This window comes from Vipera ursinii, assembly GCF_947247035.1.
Source record: "Vipera ursinii genome assembly, chromosome: 2".
In the NCBI taxonomy this organism is placed as follows: domain Eukaryota; kingdom Metazoa; phylum Chordata; class Lepidosauria; order Squamata; family Viperidae; genus Vipera; species Vipera ursinii.
The window spans coordinates 128,565,030-128,585,003 of NC_139513.1; the positions used below are offsets into that span (position 1 = coordinate 128,565,030).

At 38.3% G+C, this 19,974-nt stretch overlaps 1 protein-coding gene across 1 annotated transcript in view; it reads right to left on the minus strand.

Moving 5' to 3' along the window:
• Positions 1-19,974, minus strand: part of NPLOC4 (NPL4 homolog, ubiquitin recognition factor) — a 53,797-nt gene that overhangs the window by 7,260 nt on the left and 26,563 nt on the right. The window contains exons 10-12 of the mRNA XM_083351391.1: positions 18,717-18,877; positions 3,972-4,043; positions 1,573-1,668 (exon numbers count right to left, since the gene is read on the minus strand). Coding sequence (XP_083207517.1) covers positions 1,573-1,668; positions 3,972-4,043; positions 18,717-18,877 — 329 coding nt within the window. The remainder of the gene's footprint in view (positions 1-1,572; positions 1,669-3,971; positions 4,044-18,716; positions 18,878-19,974) is intronic.

Here is a 19,974-nt window from a genome sequence, read left to right on the forward strand (position 1 = left end):
TATTTTTATTTATTTTATTTTATTTAGTTACATTTATATACCGCCCTTTCCCTGAGGACTCAGGGCGGTTTACAGGGAATTAAAAAATCCGACATACAAAAGTTAAAAACCACATTAAAAAATATTAAATTGACCCTGTACTCTTAAAAAACCCAATTAAAATTTCTCCTCAGCCTGGGCCCGAGAGCTCAAAGAGCCAGGTCTTCAGGCCCCGGTGGAATGATCGGAGGTCGGGGGCAGTCCTCAGCTCCACCGGCAGCTGGTTCCAGAGGGCAGGCGCCCCCACTGAGAAGGCCCTATCCCTGGGTGTCACCCGCCGGCAATCTCTCACCGGCGGGACCCTGAGCAGACCCTCCCTGTGGGAGTGCACTGGGCGAAGGGCGTTTGATGCCGGCAGCAGGTGTTCCCTCAAATATCCCGGACCCAGGCCATGTAGGGCTTTATAGGTGATAACCAGCACCTTGAATTTCACCCAGAGGGCAACCGGAAGCCAATGCAGCTCGCGGAGTAGAGGTGTTACATGGGAGTATCGAGAAGCCCCCATTACAACTCGCGCGGCCGCATTCTGCACCAGTTGAAGCCTCCGCACGGTCTTCAAGGGCAGCCCCATGTAGAGAGCGTTACAGTAGTCCAAACTATTATTACAGTAGTCCAAACTATATTACCTCCACATCAAGGAGAAGTTAGATAAAGTTTACTCTCTTGAGGGAAATTTTACTGTGTTTCTTTTCAAGTGAGTGGCTGGTAACAATAGTTTAGCAGAACTCATGAAGACAGTTGCAGAAACTTAAGACTGCCTATAATTCGCATCCAATGTCTGACCAATGGTGTAATGCAGGAGTCTTCAAAGTGGGCCCTTTTATGACTTGTGGACTTCAACTCCCAGAATTCCTCAGCCAATGTGCCTGGCTGAGGAATTCTGGGAGTTGAAGTCCACAAGTCATAAAAGGGCCAATTTCAAAGACCCTTGGTGTAATGCCATTCTCAGCAGTGGACAGATTATGTGAGCTTTCCCAGCTGGTAAGAGTTGACAGTGAAAAGCTGAAGTCAGCTAAATTGTTTTTAGATCTAGTAATTCTTCTCTATCTCTATGAACATGGCTCAAAAGGGGGCAGCAAGAATAGAAAAGATAGCAGAATTCATTTTCTTCCTCTCAAAGGACGATATCTGCTTAGTGTTTTCTTTCCTTTCAATTAAACATTGCAAAGATCTTTTGTTTGGTAACAAAAGTCAAGGCTACAGCTGAAGGATCATGCATTTACGAACAGGTGTGCTGAATACTGAGACACAATTTGTAACCATGGTAGACATTTTACTCATGGTAACACAGACACAAGCTGTTTCTGATTTCCAGACATAGCAAAAACTTTATTTTACATGATTATGTGCAATCTGTTCGCCTAGAATTTGCTTAAATTTTCCACAAAACTAAAAAGGGGTGAATTAAACCTATTTAGCATTTGTAACTAAGCCAATTTTTATGCATGATGTAATCTGCTTTTAAATATTAAAAACTAAATAAATGCCATTGTGTAGATACTACCCTTCATCCAAACTGCTGTTTACCCTTACCTGAGTTTCTCCCAGTACATCACGATTCTCAATAGGGAATGGATTTTGAGAAATAGAAAACGTGTAAACTGGATCTTTTGGAAACGTGGTAGTAATCTTCAAAACAGTAAAAATAACAACTGTTAAAATTCAAATGACTAATGATGTTAACAGGCAATGCAAGATACAGGGCAAAACGCCTATCTAGGACAGAGACACAGGTAATGCCTTTAAAACAAAGACAAGGTAGAAAAATTGAAAGGAGGGATGGGTCTTCCAGTCTCTTTTAAAATCTCTCATATGTTTCTCCATATATTTTAGCAAATATAATTCAGTAATTAAGAATCAGTTCACTTCTGACAAAAGGACCGTATTGCCCAAGACTTCTGAGACTTTCAAAAGCTTAAATTCCTACTGCTTTCTAGACTAGAGGGAGGTAAGACAGCTTATTTTTTAAAAAAATATATAGGCAAAACAAAAAGTTGTCTTTGTTAATAAAAGCTATAACTTTTGCAGCCCTATTTCTCCAACGGAAAGGATTCTACATATATTGATTTTATTGCCTCAGGCATGCTAATATTACAGACGATTGCATTTTAAAAATGAAAAAGTGTCATATACCACCTGATATTGCATAGTATAGATGTTAGCCAACAAAAGGCTTTTTAGTCAAGGAACAACACAATTTGAAATCAAATCTCAGTGAATGGATCCACCAATTTCAGTTTTGAGTAGAAATAGACAAATACATAAGGGACGCGGTGGCTCAGTGGGTTAGGACGCTGAGCTTGTCGATCAGAAGGTCGGCAGTTTGGCGGGTCGAATCCCGAGTGCCGTGTAGTAGAGTGAGCGCCTGTTACTCGTCCCAGCTTCTGCCAACCTAGCAGTTCGAAAGCACGTAAAAATGCAGGTAGAAAAATAGGGACCACTGCGGTGGGAAGGTAACAGCGTTCCGTGCGCCTTTGGCGTCTAGTCATGCCGGCCACATGACCACGGAGACATCCTCGGACAAGCGCTGGCTCTTCGGCTTTGAAACGGAGATGAGCACCGGCCCCTAGAGTCGGAAACGACTAGCATGCATGTGCGGGGGAACCTTTACCTTTACCTTAGACAAATACATACACTTATACTGTTTCTTTCTCTCTCTCTAAACATATACATACCCACATGGGGGTGGGTGGGACGGGGGGTGGTGAGAGAGAAAGGCAAACAGATAGACAAGGAGGCTGAACAAGTGGATCTCTATGAATTCATAGCCTTTCAGAATCTCTGGCTTAAATTGGTGCCACAATTATTTCTTTGTATCCCGCCTTTATTATTTTTACAAATAACTGAAGGTGGCAAACATATCCAATACATCTTCCTCCTCCTATTTTTCCCATAATAACCCTGTGAGGTGGGTTGGGCTGAGAGGGAGAGTGACTGGCCCATAGACACCCAGCTGCCTTTCATGGCTAATGCGGGACTTGAATTCATGGTCTCCAGCTTTCTAGCCCAGTGCCTTAACCACAAGACCAAATTGGCTCTCTGAATTACATATTAAGCTCTATTTTATCTTTCTACATATTACAATTGTATCATCTACTGATTAATCACCTTTGAAATGCATTCTTTTATTAAGTAAAATACCTTCCCATCATTTTAATGTCAAATCTAAGGAATATATAGGCGCCATAGATTATTAATCAAAGTTATTAGCTATAGAGGCAATATCAATGATTTTTTTTATTCATCTTTCTATCCAAATCAAGCATTTAAAAAATAATAACATAAATAAAATAATAAACATGGAACATAGGATAAAACAAGACAATTAGTTATACAAAAGTAGAACAAAACAATTCAGTTAAAGCACAATATAGGAATGCTTATATTTGCCTCCCAAATTCAAAGTCCTGTACAACAGAAATTCTAAAGCAAAGTCATGACTTGTGTTAGAAAAATGAAAAATGGAGGAGCAAAAAGAAAGTAAGGAATATTATGAATACACCTTGAGTTGTAAAAATAAAGGTAGGATCTAGACTTAAATAAATAAAACCATATCACACATCATATATTGCTTAATCATTTCTCTGAAAGATACAGCACAGACTTGTTCTCTTATAAGATGTAATCAATAACATCTGTGTGACCATGACACTTCCCACTCATTTAACATACAAACATAATTCTATAGGAGCAGTGAGATCCTTTGAGCAGTGTGTTAACATGGAAACTAAACACTCTTCTCAGATTTTACATAATCAAAAGAAAATTGCAATCAGAAAGCTATGCACTATTTGGTAGCATTTACCTTTACAGTAAGAAACTAATATGACAAGAATCCCCCTATTTAACTTATGGAGAGAATTCTGCATATTCCTATTCAACGTTTCTGTTTACATTAGCCAAAGTAAAAAGTAAGCACAATTCATACTTACATCTATGATTAGGTACTCAACAGGAAGAGGACGAGCTAGCTGAGTGATCTCATTGCCAAACTTGTCTATATCCTGAAACAAAAGCCATCCCAAATTGTTAGGCAGAACAATTTACCAAGAATTACAAGAGAACAATAGTTTAATGGAGGGAAGAAAAAATTAAACAGACAACCATGGGCCCATTGGTTAGTTCCCAGTATGTCATCTAATCACCAGCAAACTGATAGGATTCCTCCTATCTTTGATCCACCTGAGGTAGGTCAAATATTAATACTCTTAAGTACATGCTAACATTCAAGTATTTTCATACAATTTCATCTCATTGTACCTAAGTAACTAAAATATAAATTTACATATTTAAATTTATAAAATAAAATCATTTAGGGGTTCTAGTTATAAAAACAGACCATGTCAAACATGGGTGTCAAATTCGATTGTGTCACGTGACTTATCATGTTTTTTGCCTTTGCGGAGCTGGGGTGGGCATGTCCAGTGTATGATGCATCCGGCCCGCAGGCCGCTAGTTTGACACCCCTGACATACAACCAGTCTTGTAGTATTTTAAAATATTTATCCCATTTTTTTCCTCTGAAAAGCAGTGTATAAAGCTGATTATACCATTAACTGCATGCTTTATTTAAATTGTCTAGATACCATCCTTCTCTCTCTATATTATTTTTTCCTTAAACTTTCTTGATACCTCGCTGATGTACAGGGTAAATGAGGTTAGAATAGCACTGCAGTAACCTAGCAAGGTAGTCGAAGTGACTTTTATCTATTTTCTTGATGTGTTGCATTCAGAAATGCTACGGGGAGGCCAAAGGTCCTAGAACTAATCTAGAACCCAGATTATATACAGTATTCCCAACTTTTGCTTCACCACCATAGGTAGTCCTTGACATGACTGGTCTCATAACAACCATTTGAAATTGTGATGGATTTGAAAAAAGAACACCCATCCTTGAAGTTACAATTGCTGCCAGACCAACTCTGCATTCACATGATCACATATTGGGTGCTTGGTAACTGCCTTGCATTCACAACCACTGCATGTTCCATATTGTGTTTTGTGACTGATTTGCTGTTTTGCACCTATCTGACAAAATGGGATTGCACTTGCGACCATATGGTTCACTTAATGACCAAACAAGTGGTTTAATGACATCATAAAAATGGTAATAATGTGATAGCTAACTTCCAACTGAAATTCTAGTCCCAATTATGATTATAAACCAAGAACTATCTGTAGACCTTTTGGGGAAGGAAGACCTCCTAAAACTATTATTATTGGTTTTCATGTGCACTAACTAAGACTTTAAAAAGAGATCAGAGGAAACCTTTAACATTTATCATTACAGGGATCACTGTCTTCTTAAGATTACTTCCCTTTGCTTTTAACTATACTTATGTAGCTCACTAGAAATGTAATTTTTGTGTCAAGTTTGACATAATATTGTTCTTATTATTTTAAACGCCTAGGTTTTCCTGACATTCTTTATAGGCTTCATGTACACTATGAACTTGAATGACTGTCCCACATAGTTTGAATCTGTTCCCTTTCTTCCCTTGAAAATTTTCTGCTGACAACTATGGATCTCCTTTATTTCCTTAAATTATTGTTGTGGTCCAAAAAAGCTTGGGCTTGTTTTAGAAGTTCAGTAAGGGAAGGGAGATGGCTAGCATTTATTTACTAATTACAAAGTGACAAAAGACCTAATAACTTGTGTCAAACACACCTTACTTCAGAAAAAAATGCACTAACAGACATTTTTTGTTAAATTTTCTAAATCAGCGTCAACGTCCCTCCGTCCAGTGCGCTCCCACAGAGAGGGCCTCCTAAGGGTTCCGCCCTTCGGAGAATGCCGTCTGGTGGCTCCCAGAGGGAGGGCGTTCTCTGTGAGCGCGCCTGACCTATGGAACCGTTTACCGGTTGAGCTCCGGATGGCTCCCAACCTTCGCTCCTTCCGACGCGACCTAAAAACATATCTGTTTGAGCAATCCGGTCTGGTCTGAAGGGTTCTGTTTTAATTATTGTTTTAAGATAACTATCTTCTGCATTTGGGCAAAATTAGGGTTTAATTTGTTTTCAATATCTGTATTTGTGCATTCTGTTATTTATGTCACTGTTCACCGCCCTGAGTCCTTAGGGAGAAGGGCAGTATACAAATCAAATCAAATCAAATCAAATCAATAAATCAATCAATCAATAAATAAATAAATAAATAAATAAATAAATCACATTTTAAGTGGTATCAATAAACTACTCAAATATAAATCAATTATGTATTTATAATCCCCAACCATATTTTTTTTTCATTGCTTTGCTTTGAAAATGTAGCCGATGAGGCAGGTTCCTAGGGTACCTGGACAAGATTATTCATGTCATTTACTTGATGTACTACCAGAAAACCCTAGGAGTAAGAAGATAAACTTCACATGCAAGTACCACGTGTGTACACACAGCACCTCTAAACAGAGAGAAACGGAGAGCTGGAGGGAAATGTAAAATCCTAAGACGGGCACTGCTGATAAACAACGCACAAGCTAACCAGAACATTAAGGTGTAACTAAGTCAGTCAGTCAAACTTGTAATTCTCAAAACTGCAGGTTCAAATTTTATTTATCTCTTGGTCCCTGCCTCTCCCCCCTCAGGGAAAAGGTTTCAGTTTCACAAAAGCAATTCAACTCTTTTCTAATTATTACTTGCCAAACAGCTATAAATATGCCAACACGCCAAGTTTTAACATTCTATCTGGTTAAGAAGGCTGTTTGTCACCCTTGTCTTTACACAAAGAAGCAGCTGTTAACCCGGCCTAGCTGGAAACACAGAGTATTCACTGACCTCTTCTTTTTACCTCACGGCACGATCAGTTAGGCATCTAGTGAAGAATGTAACTCAGTTGGCTTTCCAGGCACAATTAAAAAAAACAAAAACCACCTCTCACAGATGTTTTATTGCTCAAACAAGGTTAGTTTGTGTGGTACAATGACATTTCCAATAATTACTGCAAAGGCTAGTGCTTTTAGACATTTTAAACTTCAGCAGGAAGATTTGGAGAAGAAAGTTTACATAGCAGAGGTACATACATATATATACACAGTTGCTTTTCACGGCCATGTCTCAACAGCATTTATTGTGAAATCTGGTCTACTTCCATAGTGCAATTAATCTTTATAGTGTTGCACAAGATTTTGTCCCATACATAGCAATGTTATTAAGCATAATATTTTAGGCAAAAGTTGTCTTTCTTTTAGAAACGCTCCCTGCATTTCTGAGAAGTGATACAATACCAAGCCAGCAGTCATGAGCAATTATCCAAGAGGAGTGCTTTTTCCACATAAAGACAAAAATCAAATTCAGTGAAACCAATTTTGCTTATGCATGGGAGATTTTGCCATGCCACCCATATAATTTGCCAATCTGGAATACATCTTTAAATCCAACGAAGTTCTAATATGCAGAAAAATGTTTCCAGCACCTGTTCACCTTCATGTTTTTCTTTGGGGAATTTCACATTAAGTATTTTTTTTTCTTTTCTTTTCTTTTTTTTAAAAAGAGCAAATTTCTGAAATCCAACTGAAAAAAATGACTGAATAACTTTCAAGCAAAATCTTTGTTTTCTCTGCTATAAAACAATAAGAGAAAACCTAGTAAATAAACCCAGACTCACAAGATGAAGAAAGAACCTATAATCCCTTGCTAATTATTTTAATTATATTTTTGAAAGCTTTTTAGCGTAGTAAACATCAAGTTCAGCAACCACAAGGAAAATACTATTTTCTTTGCTAATTTGGCAGTAATTATGATGCTTCCCTTTGTGAGCAATATGGAACCACCACGTAAAGGATGGCATGAAGTTGCATCTTCAAGTTAGTTACAGCGAGGAAAAAAAGTACATTGGGCGCTATCTAACAAAATGAAATTCAATAGTGAAAAAAGTAAGGTTCTACATTTAGGCAAGAAAAACCAAATGCACAGGTACAGTATAGGGGGTACCTTGATCAACAGTAGTAACTGTGAGAGGGATCTCGGAGTCCTAGTGGACAATCACTTAAATATGAGCCAGCACTGTGCTGCAGCTGCCAAAAAAGCCAACACAGTGCTAGGCTGCTTTAACAGAAGGATAGAATCAAGATCACGTGAAGTGTTAATACCACTTTACAATGCCTTGGTAAGGCCACACTTGGAATACTGCATCTAGTTTTGGTCACCACGATGTAAAAAAGATGTTGAGACTCTAGAAAGAGTACAGAGAAGAGCAACAAAGACGATTAGGGGGCTGGAGGCTAATACATATAAGGAACGGTTGCTGGAATTGGGTATGTCTACTTTAATGAAGAGAAGGATGAGGGGGGACATGATAGCAGTCTTCCAATATCTCAGGGGCTGCCACAAAGAAGAGGGAGTCAAGCTATTCTCCAAAGTGCCTGAAGGCAGGACAAGAAGCAATGGATGGAAACTAACCAAAGAGAGAAGCAATCTAGAACTAAGGAGAAATTTCCTGACAGGTAGAACAATTAATCAGTGGAACAACCTGCCTCCAGAAGCTATGAATGAATGAATGAATGAATGAACCTTTATTGTCAAAGTACAACCATGTATACATTGAGATTGGCTGAGTCTCCCTTCGTGCTCCCCCCAAACTCACAGTGACAACAAACCCTGGAGGTTTTTAAGAAGAAACTGGACAGCTATTTGTCTGAAATGGTATAGGGTTTCCTGCCTGAGCAGGGGGTTGGACTAGATGACCTCTAAGGTATCTTACAACTTTATCATTATTGTTTTTGTTGTACCGTATTTGATCCACTGATGATTTTGTACGTTTGCCCACTGACAAAGAAATGATCAGTCTATAATTTTAATGGTTGGTTTATTTTAATAGTGAGAGACAGAATAACAACCAAAAAATCCAGAAAAATGCATTTCCAACAAGTTATAAATTGATTTGCATTTTAATATTAACTATATTTAATTATAATTGCATGCTGAATGAAATTGATAGCTCCATCAATTACCTCTTAAAAAAGGTCTCCTCCCCACTCCCCAAATGGAAGATTTTGGTCTGGAAAAAAATATCAATTCTTAAATCAGGGGTATGTCTGTATAGGTGTGACATCAACTGCTTATGCTTTCTGGGTCTTAGATGCATTTATATGCAAAACTCCAATATTTATTTTCTGGACAGTGATCTAAAGCTTTGGCTCATCTGCTGTTTAAATCTTGCATCTGAGATCCAGAAAGGAGCCCTAATATCAATTATATGCCTCTCATAGCTATTACCAAGATTTTGTAGAGATCAACAAGCAGGCTATTGCCTTGCTGGATGGCTGGAAGTTTAAAGAATAATAAATGATAGCCCCTCAACTACACAGTTCAGAAGCCTGAGAAAGTCTTCCTTGAGACACTTGTTTACATTTATACTCACCAATTAAGCTATAGTTTAACCCCAAGTCTACTCCATAATATTTACAAATGAAGCAATCTGCAATTTGTAGGAAAAGGCAGTTATTTTCTGAAATGTGTTCTTGCATGTGAAAGGAGGAGGGGAGTTCTGCTCGCTTTGTATGTAATCCCATTTGATGGCTGTTTATTCATTGCTGATTTAACAGCATCTATCTTATAGAATTCTATATATAGTGAGGGGAAAAATATATTAGATCCCCTGCTGATTTTGTACTTTTGCCCACTGACAAAGAAATGATCAGTCTATAATTTTAATGGTAGGTTTATTTTAACAGTGAGACACAGAATAACAACAACAAACAAACAAAAATGCAGAAAAATGTATTTCCAACAAGTTATAAATTGATTTGCATTTTAATGAGTGAAATAAGTATTTGACCCCTTCGCAAAATATGACTTAGTACTTGGTGGCAAAATCCTTATTGGCAATCACAGAGGTCAGACATTTCTTCATAGTTGGCCACCAGGTTTGCACATATCTCAGGAGGGATTTTGCCCCACTCTTCTTTGCTGATCCTCTCTAAGTCATTAAGGTTTCGAGGGTGATGTTTGACAGCTCGAACCTTCACAGATTTTCCATGGGATTAAGGTCTGGAGACTGGCTAGGCTATTCCAGGACCTTAATGTGCTTCTTCTTGAGCCATTCCTTTGTTGCCTTGGCCATGTGTTTTGGGTCATTGCCATCCTGGAATACCCATCCATGACCCCCATTTTCAATGTCCTGGCTGAGGGAAGGAGGTGCATGGCCCTGTCCATCATCCCTTTGATGTGGTGAAGTTGTTCTGTCCCCTTAGCAGAAAAACACCCCCAAAGCATAATGTCTCCACCTCAATGTTTGACAGTGAGGATGGTGTTCTTGGGGTCACAGACATCATTCCTCCTTCTCCAAGCATAACAAGTTGAGTTGATGCCAAAGAGCTCGATTTTGGTCTCATCTTACCACAACAATTTCACCCAGTTTTCCTCTGAATCATTCAGATATTCACTGGCAAACTTCAGACGGGCCTGGACATGTGCTTTCTTCAGCAGGTCTTGACCTTGTGGGCGCTGCAGGATTTCAGTCCTTCACGGCGTACTGTGTTATCAGTTGTTTTCTTGGTGACTATGGTCCCAGTTGCCTTGTGATCACTGACAAGATCCTCCTGTGTAATTCTGGGCTGATTCCTCACCATTCTCATGATCATTGAAACTCCAGGAGGTGAGATCTTGCATGGAGCCCCAGACCGAGGGAGATTGACAGTTATTTTGCGTTTCTGCCATTTGCGAATAATCGCACCAACTGTTGTCACCTTCTCACCTAGCTGCTTGGCGATAAGTCTTGTAGCCCATTCCAGCCGTGGCCCTGACATCCTTGGACTGCTTTTTGGTCTTGGCCATGGTGGAGTTTGGAATCTGACTGATTGATTGCTTCTGTGGACAGGTGTCTTTCATACAGGTAACAAGATTTATAGCTTCTTTGAAATCCGTTTTTCTGGATTTTTTCTTGTTATTCTGTCTCTCACTGTTAAAATAAGCCTACCATTAAAATTATAGACTGATCATTTCTTTGCCAGTGGGCAAACGTACAAAACCAGCAGGGGATCAAATACTTTTTTCCCTCACTGTAAATATATATTTACAGTATACAGAAAGAAGAAAAGATCTGGTTCCCGATTAGGTTCTTTTTAAAAATACTTATTTGCCTTGAAAACAGAACCTTTCTCAACTCCAAATAAGCAGTGAACCGATTCATCTAAGTACAAAAGCACTGTAGGAAAACTATTATTTCAATTACAGCACTTGGAACAAACTGAATATGAGCCGCTAAGTGTGCTGTGGCTGCAATAAAAGGCAAAAATGCAATTTATGTTGCATCAAAAAATGTACGCATTCCAAATTTTCTTTATTCTACTTTGGTCTGACTCCACCTCTAGAATTACATTCAGTTCTGGATACATTTTAAGAAGGTTTCAGAGAAACTGAAACATATCCAGGGAAGGGCAGTGAGGAAAACTAGGACAGGACAGGACAGGATATAATGCCTATAAAGAGAGACTGAATGAGTTGGAAATGTTTCAGATCAGTTTTCAAGTATCTTAAAGGTTGTCACACAAAGACTATGACTTCTAGTCCACCAACCTAACCACCCCCACTCCCCACATTGCTTTATAGTAGCAATCTGGGATAGGAAGGAGAAAAGGAGATGGACATGTACTACAGAATTTGCTGAACCAGAAGAATCTTTAGCATCTTTAAGAATTCTTGCAACTAAGTTCTGTATCTGACATCTCACCTAGGCTTTATCTTCAAATGTAGTAATCCATTCTACGTTCAAAGCATTCATCATTCAGTAAGACCAAGAGTATTATTTAAAACGAGAATAAAGAAAGCTATTTAACCAAAAACATCCCACTGCCATTGAAATTATATGATGGAATGAAACCTTAGGTACATGACTTCACATGGAAACTAAAGGCCAGTAACTGGCATTTCTTCAGGGGAGCATACAATGGCCTGAAGGAATGCAGGCTGAATCAATAGCAAAATTGCAAAAATCTTACCGAGTTTGCTTCTGAAAAGAGAAAACTATAGGATGGGCAAAGGTCTCCTTGCTGTAACAATGTCATCAACTGTCTTTCTTTACTAACCCTAAGAACATCAGAAAACCAACAAAAACCTTTGCTCACTGCAAAGATGAGTGATATCTTTCTGCTAATGCCAAGATCACCGTTATGCTTTTGAAGTCGGTAAGGAAACGGAGTCCTGCAAAAGCAGTAAACTTTAGCTACTTTGAAGGCTTCAAAGGATCCATAAAATTCAGGTGCCCTTTGGGTGTTGGAAGGCCATGATACATTTGATGGAATGTTGAGCCATCCCTGAAACATGTCTGGGTGCAGGAACCAACTTAAAGAGTACAATACAGCTGAACTCTCACAAGGGAGCCCAATAAAATGTCAATTAGACAGTGGAAAGTTAAACTTCATAAATTAACTAAACTCCACTTCAGGAAGAAGGTAATTCAAATTACGTAGAAACATATAAATCAAAGATGGTTCATCATAAATTTCAAACTGAAATATACACAAAGTTTTAAATGAGTTCACCATTCAGGGCTTCCAATAACTTCATTCCACTATGTTATAACCAGTGGCAACACATGTTAAAAAGGAACACCAAATACTTACATGTTTTGTTATGCTAAATATAGATGATTTTGCATAGGGTCCTTCTCCCACAACTCAAGGAAATCTCCAGTGATAACTCGATAGAAAGGAAACATCTTTTTCATATTACTACTGAAAGCAGACTGTTTATTTAAACTATTAATCTAGTATGATTCCTGATATTGGACATATTTATGAAGACTCTGCTTGCACATCACACAACTGAAAAAGGAGAGAAAGCTCAGCGGTCATTTAAGCTTAGGTGTTACAGTTAGTACTCCCTTAGTGAGTGCCTCGTGCAGTGACTGTTTAAAATTACCATTCCTCACATTTACACCAGTTACAGCATCCTACATTTATCTGATTGTCATTTGCATGATTCACAACTGCCGTTACATCTGTGACTGTCCACATAACATCCCTATCATGGGATTGCCATTTGCCAATTTCACAGCTGGCTTGTGACAAGCAGATTTAATATGGAAGATGGAAGTCAAATCTTAAAAAAACATGGTCACTTGATTTTTCTGTTTAGTGACTTGTGTGACCAGTCTCAAATGTGGTTGCTAAGTGAGGACTACCGGTGGCAACCGGTACAGAGAAAATAGCTATTTAGAATATCCCCTTTATCTTATTTCCCAATTGTCAAACCAGGGTAAGCTTTTCTCTCTCTATGCTGAGTTTGAGTCAAAATTCAGTCAACAACCTTGCTGCCAATCCTTCCTGGTCTTTAAAAAGCCAAAAATTCTAAAGGTGTTGCTAAGGGAAAATGTCCCATTGTACAGAATCAGAGCAAACCTGGGACTCCCGCTTTTCCTATGTTTATCGTATTTAAGACACAGATTATTCATATGTTCTCAGAAAAACTGGCAGGATCAGCAAAAAGTTTTCAATGGAACATCAGTCCTCAGCCAAGTTCCACAAGCACACCATACAAGGGTGACTTGAAAAAGAGGAGGTTTAATATTTTTACTTTAACACTCCTCTTCACTCACTGAGGCCCTATAGCTTATAATATTTTCAGCAATTTTTCTCAGCCATGTAACTTGAGCCCCAGTATATGCTTCTTTGTAAGCAACAATACTAACTCAGCAACTCCATTTCAAATGTAAAGAAATAACAGATTCAGACCACATACTTCATGCAAGGCACAGAGTTTGTACAGGCACTGCTTCAAATCTATCTAGTTTTACATATATCACCCTTTTTCTGACCACAGGAGCTTTCAAACCATCTGTTCTTCTACCCAGTTAGACAACATAGGGGGTTCAATAGCTTCTGCTGTATTTAAACTGCTGTTAACATTGAGAGATAAATGTACTCCACATTACACAAACATTGGCTTCTTGGGGCATATCCAATAAATTTCTAAAAGCTCTTTTATGGGACTGCTACCCATATATACTGCTCTTCAAAGCTCTCAGGCACAAATCTTTCATTATTTTATAGAGGACCACTTGTGGTGTGTCTCGGAGAAATCTCCCAAGAGACAAAAATCTGAATCTCCCAGAAGACCTTCATCCCGGTGAATAATTTAATCTAAGTACTTCAATTAGCTTTGTCCCATCTCTCTTATCTAAATCTCCAACCTGGAATCAAAATATGTTCCTTAATCTACAACAATAAATGGCTCAGCATCATGTATCCCTGATATGAGGGTCGAAAATATCTCCTGATTATTATTATTATTTTACTTTTTAGATTTATATTGAAGTAAAAGACTTGTGATCAAGTCAGTGGCTTAAAACAAGCATTAGTTTCTCTTTAAAATTTTCATTTTTGCCTTTTCTCCAAATTGGTGCAGTTCTCCTATGTCTAAGTCCTATGTTCAGCAATGTACACGTTCTGCCCATCCTTAGTGATATACAGCTATAAAAATACTCCCCTGGAGAGTAGGAATTAAAAGTGTAAATCACTAAGTCAGATCAATTAAGCAAGATAACACTCATTGAAAGAACCCTTGTTTTACCATATTTTAAGAAGATTAAATCTATCAGAAATGCTTTAAAAACAAGAGTATCTTGGTGATCCCATCAGATGTCTACAATCTCACAATCAGCTCAGTCTGCACATAATATTAAAGATTCATCATATAAATTGAAAGAATCAGAATTCCAAAGAATCCATGTTACAGACTAACATTACATCTTTGATGCTTTTTCCACTTCCTGGCAAAAGTATAAATGCAATTGGCAATTAATTCTCTTTCTGGAATGATACTATTACTACTACTGCATTATCAAAAATATTTGTGTATTAAAACATATTAATTATATCTCATCAAATATTGACAACTTTGGATAAACTTTGAAAAATATTAAGAAAGCATTACTCTAATAAAAATATTTAGATTAACAAGCTTCTTTGTTTTTAAAGAATGGGTTAAAGATTTGCTGTTTTAGAAAATATAGCACTGCAAAAAATTCTAAATAAGTATCACATGAACCATAAGAATTAAGACAGTTTTAAGAATTGTATTGCTGTGGTAAGAAAAAAAATGCAGCCAGCCTGCAATAACAGACTAGGAATATTACTTTTATCTCCATTAGGGTCCTACCTTATGAATGTATAAAAGCCTTTTCTTGGCATAGCTTCTCCTCTTCACAATGACCACCCACACCTCACTCTTAGCTTCATAGGCTCTTTAAATCCTTGTTTTACATTTTATTATTTTGCACTTTGTTGCAAGCTTCTCACCAGGTACCTTACAAGCATATTCCACACATACCACAAAACTATTCTGGCTAGCTGTGAGAAACCTGCAGCTTTTATTGCTGCATCATTTTGCTTCAGTGAACATCTCATCTAAGCATAATTGGGCCAAGGGAAAAAACAAACAAACATTAGTTGGGGATTTAAAGTCAGTTGAGGGATGGCAGCAACTACCAAACACAAGTGGCATTGTTAATTCTGAGAGCTTGCTAGGAGGCATGATGGCGAGCATCACATACTTCACGCTGAAGTTGAGCTGGCTCTGGAAAGTGATGGGGCACTATTACAAAAGGAAAAATTGAGCTTATACAAGAAAATATTGCAAACATGTCCACAGATATGGTTGTACTATTTGTAAGCAGTGGGTGCAAAGTATGCAGGCTCCAATTTTTCTTCAATCATATAGCTAACTATTTTGTCCTTCACTTGACCTCTCCACTTCCATTTTCAGAGTTTTTGCTCTGGATTTGACATAGAATGTTAACAGCACAAAACTGCCAACAACCTCTTGACAGAGCTACCTCCAAGACTGATGGCTCTCCAAGATTAAGAAACCCAATTCTGATATGCATGGTACAATCTGAGGACCCAGATTGTTGGGGGCAATAAGCTGACTTTGTAATAATGCTGCTTGGGTGTGTGTGAAAGCCCTAATAAGCAGGCATATACATAGAATGAAGGCTACTGCTAAGCTTGTAAGCCGCCCTGAGTCTTCGGAGAAGGGCGGGATATAAATGGAATTAAAATAAAAAATAAATTAATAACAGAGGCAATTTATGCTACTCTAGGGAGGAGACAAATCAGTAATGTCATCTTTGAAAGCATGGAGATGATTAGGTGGAATTCCAAAATCCAAAAAGAAGGAAGCCAGAAGAGCTGCTGAATTGGAAAGAAAAAAACAATATGGCACCCTATGGATTTTATTAGTTCTGGTTAGAACTGGTAGGATTACTGGTTATATATCAATATAGATTCTATTTAAATTCTGAGAGGCTGGTACTGTGTTTACTTCAAGGTCATTCATATAAGAGAAAGATCATGTTGGAGGTAAAATACCTCAGCTGAGGAATTTGACACAATATCCTAAATGCAAATTCAGTGAATTAAAAATGTGAAATATTTTAATCCAACTGAAAAAAAGACATCAAAACCCGAAGATTTAATAGGCCTTGCATGCTTAATGGATGTAAAGCCTCTTGGAAGTGCCAATAAGCAAAACTACTCAAAACTATATCACTAATCAGCAGAGATCCAGTTTGGAGTGGAAAAAGAAATTCACAAAAACAATTTAAATCCTAGAATTAAAAAAAAATGACAATGTTAATCCCAATTGTAATTCTACATCACTTTAGCCACTCTATGCTTTTGATGAAGCTGAGCTGAGGTGGCGCAGTGATTAGAATTCAGTACTTGCAGGGTATTTCTGCTGACTGCCAGCAGTTTGGCAGTTCAGTTCTCCCCGGCTCAAGTTTGACTCAGCCTTCCATCCTTCTGAGGTTGGTAAAATGAGGACCCAGATTGTTGGGGGCAATTATGCTGACTCTGTAAACTGCTTAGAGGGGTGTGTGTAAAGCACTGTGAAGCAGTATATAAGTCTAAGGGCTTTTGCTATTGCTACAGTAGCTCATTTCAAAAAGGTGCTACCAGACTCCTCCTGATTTATCTATCAAGCATCACCTGAATATCTGTATTTTACACTGAAAAAATATGTGTTTTTTACAAAGAAATAGTTTATTCAATTATTCTATTGTTGTGTGATCTACGTGTCCAACACTATTCCATTTACAGATAAACATTTTACATTTCTGGTCTATCTTCATGGAGGAAAAAAATGCTAGGAAGGAATACTGTGTATTTCAAGAACAAGGGACCAAGTTATTTGGGAAAATAAAATGAAAAAGTAGAAATCTATTTCAGGCCAGTATATCTACCCAATCAGAAACTGCCAGAACCTGGTACTCTAGTACGTTACTATATGTATAAGAAACTCTTAAATTACATATAATTAGGCCTTCAAGAAAAGGCTATGACAGCATGTCAAAGCTCTGGGCTGTCTGCCATCATGTTATATACTCACCCAAAACATGCATATTGCTCTTTTTTAATTGACTGAAGCTGAAAGAAGCAGAAATAATTCATAGACAGTAGCTTTCTCATGGGAAAAGGGAAAGCTACTACCATGCAGATAAGGGGGTGGGATGGGGACGGAGGTCAGAAGAGTTGGAGACTAAGAGAGAGATTTCTGGAAAGAAGGATAGCTGGCAAACAAAAATGGCTTCTAGGCAGCATTAGCTATGAAGGTTTCTTGGTTCCAGGAAAGCCGGAATCAGAATTGGTGGTGGTCCCAAAACACTGAGGAAAAAAGACAAACAACAAGACTGCCTTCCTGGCAGAAATGGCTTCCAAGAAAGACTAAAGAGACAGAACACCATCCAAGAAAGAATACCAGGTAGTATAATTAACTCCTTGCTTAATTCTAAGTAGGAAAGGAATATAGAAACAGCGCTTCAGACGTTTCACCGACGTTACAGGCTGCACTCATATATTTATTTAGAAGAAAAGAACCTTTAGCATGCATGGCTGGGTGCACATAAAACAGACTGATGTTTTATGACTAGCAGACTAACAGGATAATGGAGTTGGAAGAGACCTCCAGTACCATTTCAGACAAACGGCTGTCCAATCTCTGCTTAAAAATCTCCACTGATAAGAGCGCCCACAACTTCTGGAGGCAAATTGTTTCACCAGTTCATTATTCCCACTCTCAGGAAGTTTCTCCTTAGTTCTAGGTTGCTTCTCTCCTTGACTAGTTTCCATCCGTTGCTTCCTGTCCTGCCTTTGGGCGCTTTGGAGAATAGCTTGATCCCCCTCTTCTTTGTGGCAACCCCTGAGATATTGGAAGACTGCTATCCTGTCCCCCCCTCATCCTTATATATACTTTGTAATAATGCCGCTTGGGGGGTGTATAAAAGCCCTAACAAGCAGGCATATACATAGAACGAAGGCTACTGCTAAGCTTGTAAGCCGCCCTGAGTCTTCGGAGAAGGGCGGGATATAAATGGAATTAAAATAAATAAATAAAATAAATATTCCTTATCAGAAAGGAGGGAAGGAGGAGGGTGGAAGAAAGTAAACTTGCTGTAATGAAGAACTGCTTGAAGTACTTTACATGAATGAAAGCAAAACTTAAGAACTTGCCTTGGTTTGCTAATAAAAACAAAAACAAAAAAGCACAAAGTTGTAAGCTGTGAGTTGGATCAGATCCCATTAACTTATGAAGCCCCCCCTGATTCAAACTACTCACTCCGTCCAGATTTTAAGTAACTGAAACTGGCTTTGGCTTGTAAAATACTGATAACTACAGATAAACCATACATATTCACAGAAGTCATAGGTTAACAGAGATGTAGGGTGATGAATATTTACCTTATAGAAGACATCAGGCACATACTGCTCACTGCTGGATTCTTTTGCATAGCCGAGTTCTGGAGCATCACGGCATGGCAACAAACATTCATCACGCACTAGAGCCATGCACTGATTAGAGACTTGGTAGCCCTCAAAGTGAACTTGGTTGTCAGGACCCCCTGAAAAGAGATATTTTAAGAAGAGAGGTTTCAACACGCCTCAAGCTGCTAGATGGGTTATCACTGATTTTATGAAGGACACGTTATTTCATTAAGAAATTCAGCATCAATCCAGATTTTATTGCCCATACAGAACAGCCTTTTTCTAAAATTTGAGCTTAAAAGTTTTCAAAATGATGAATGATACAGCACTGTCCAAAGGATTCACCACAAACACATTTTTTTAAAAGACAAATTGTTCATTAGACAATAATATACAGGGCATCATATATCATGTTTCATCATTCCTGAAAGATTAAATAAGCTGATTCCTTATGTATTGTTTTTTCTTATTGTGAAGTAGATTTTTATAAAGCTAGCACTGAGCACTGTATCCTTCCCGATTCTTCTGTAACCTCTTCACTATACCTTATCTACGATCAAATGGGCGCTTATAAACATTACAGGTAGTCCTTGCTTAATGACAGTAATTACGACTGGAATTTCACTAAGTAATGTTGTTGTAAAATGCAATGTCACTTGACTAGACCACGTAGTGACTGCAATCCTGGCAGTCCCCACTGCTGTCATTTCTACTTTTATTATTTGTTATTTATACTGTAATAGTCTTTATTATTTATTTGCCGCCATGCTCCCAAATTTTAGTTGTAAGTAGCTTGCAACTAAAAACCAACTTATTCAAATACAGCAGTCCAGAGGAGCAAAGCACAACAAACAAAGCAAAACTGACCCTAGACTAAAAAAGGACTCCAGAGTCATCTTATATTCAAAGCCTGGGAGAACAATCGGATCTTCAGTAATTTCCTGAAAGACATAAGGGCAGGAGCCACACAAATGTCTGGGGGCAGATTGTGGCGCAGGGCAGAAATTGCAACTAAGAAGGCTGGCTTTCTGTAACAGTGCATTTTTTAATTGATGGGACTCAGAGAACCCCATTCTGCTGGACCAGACCAGATGGGCAGAGGCAACTGGAGGTCTCTGAGATTAGCAGGCTCTATGCCAGGAAAGGTTTTAAGATGATAACCAGCATCTTGAATTACCCCCAGAAGCAAACTGGCAACCAGTACAGCCTGCAAAGCAGCAGGATCATATTCCCA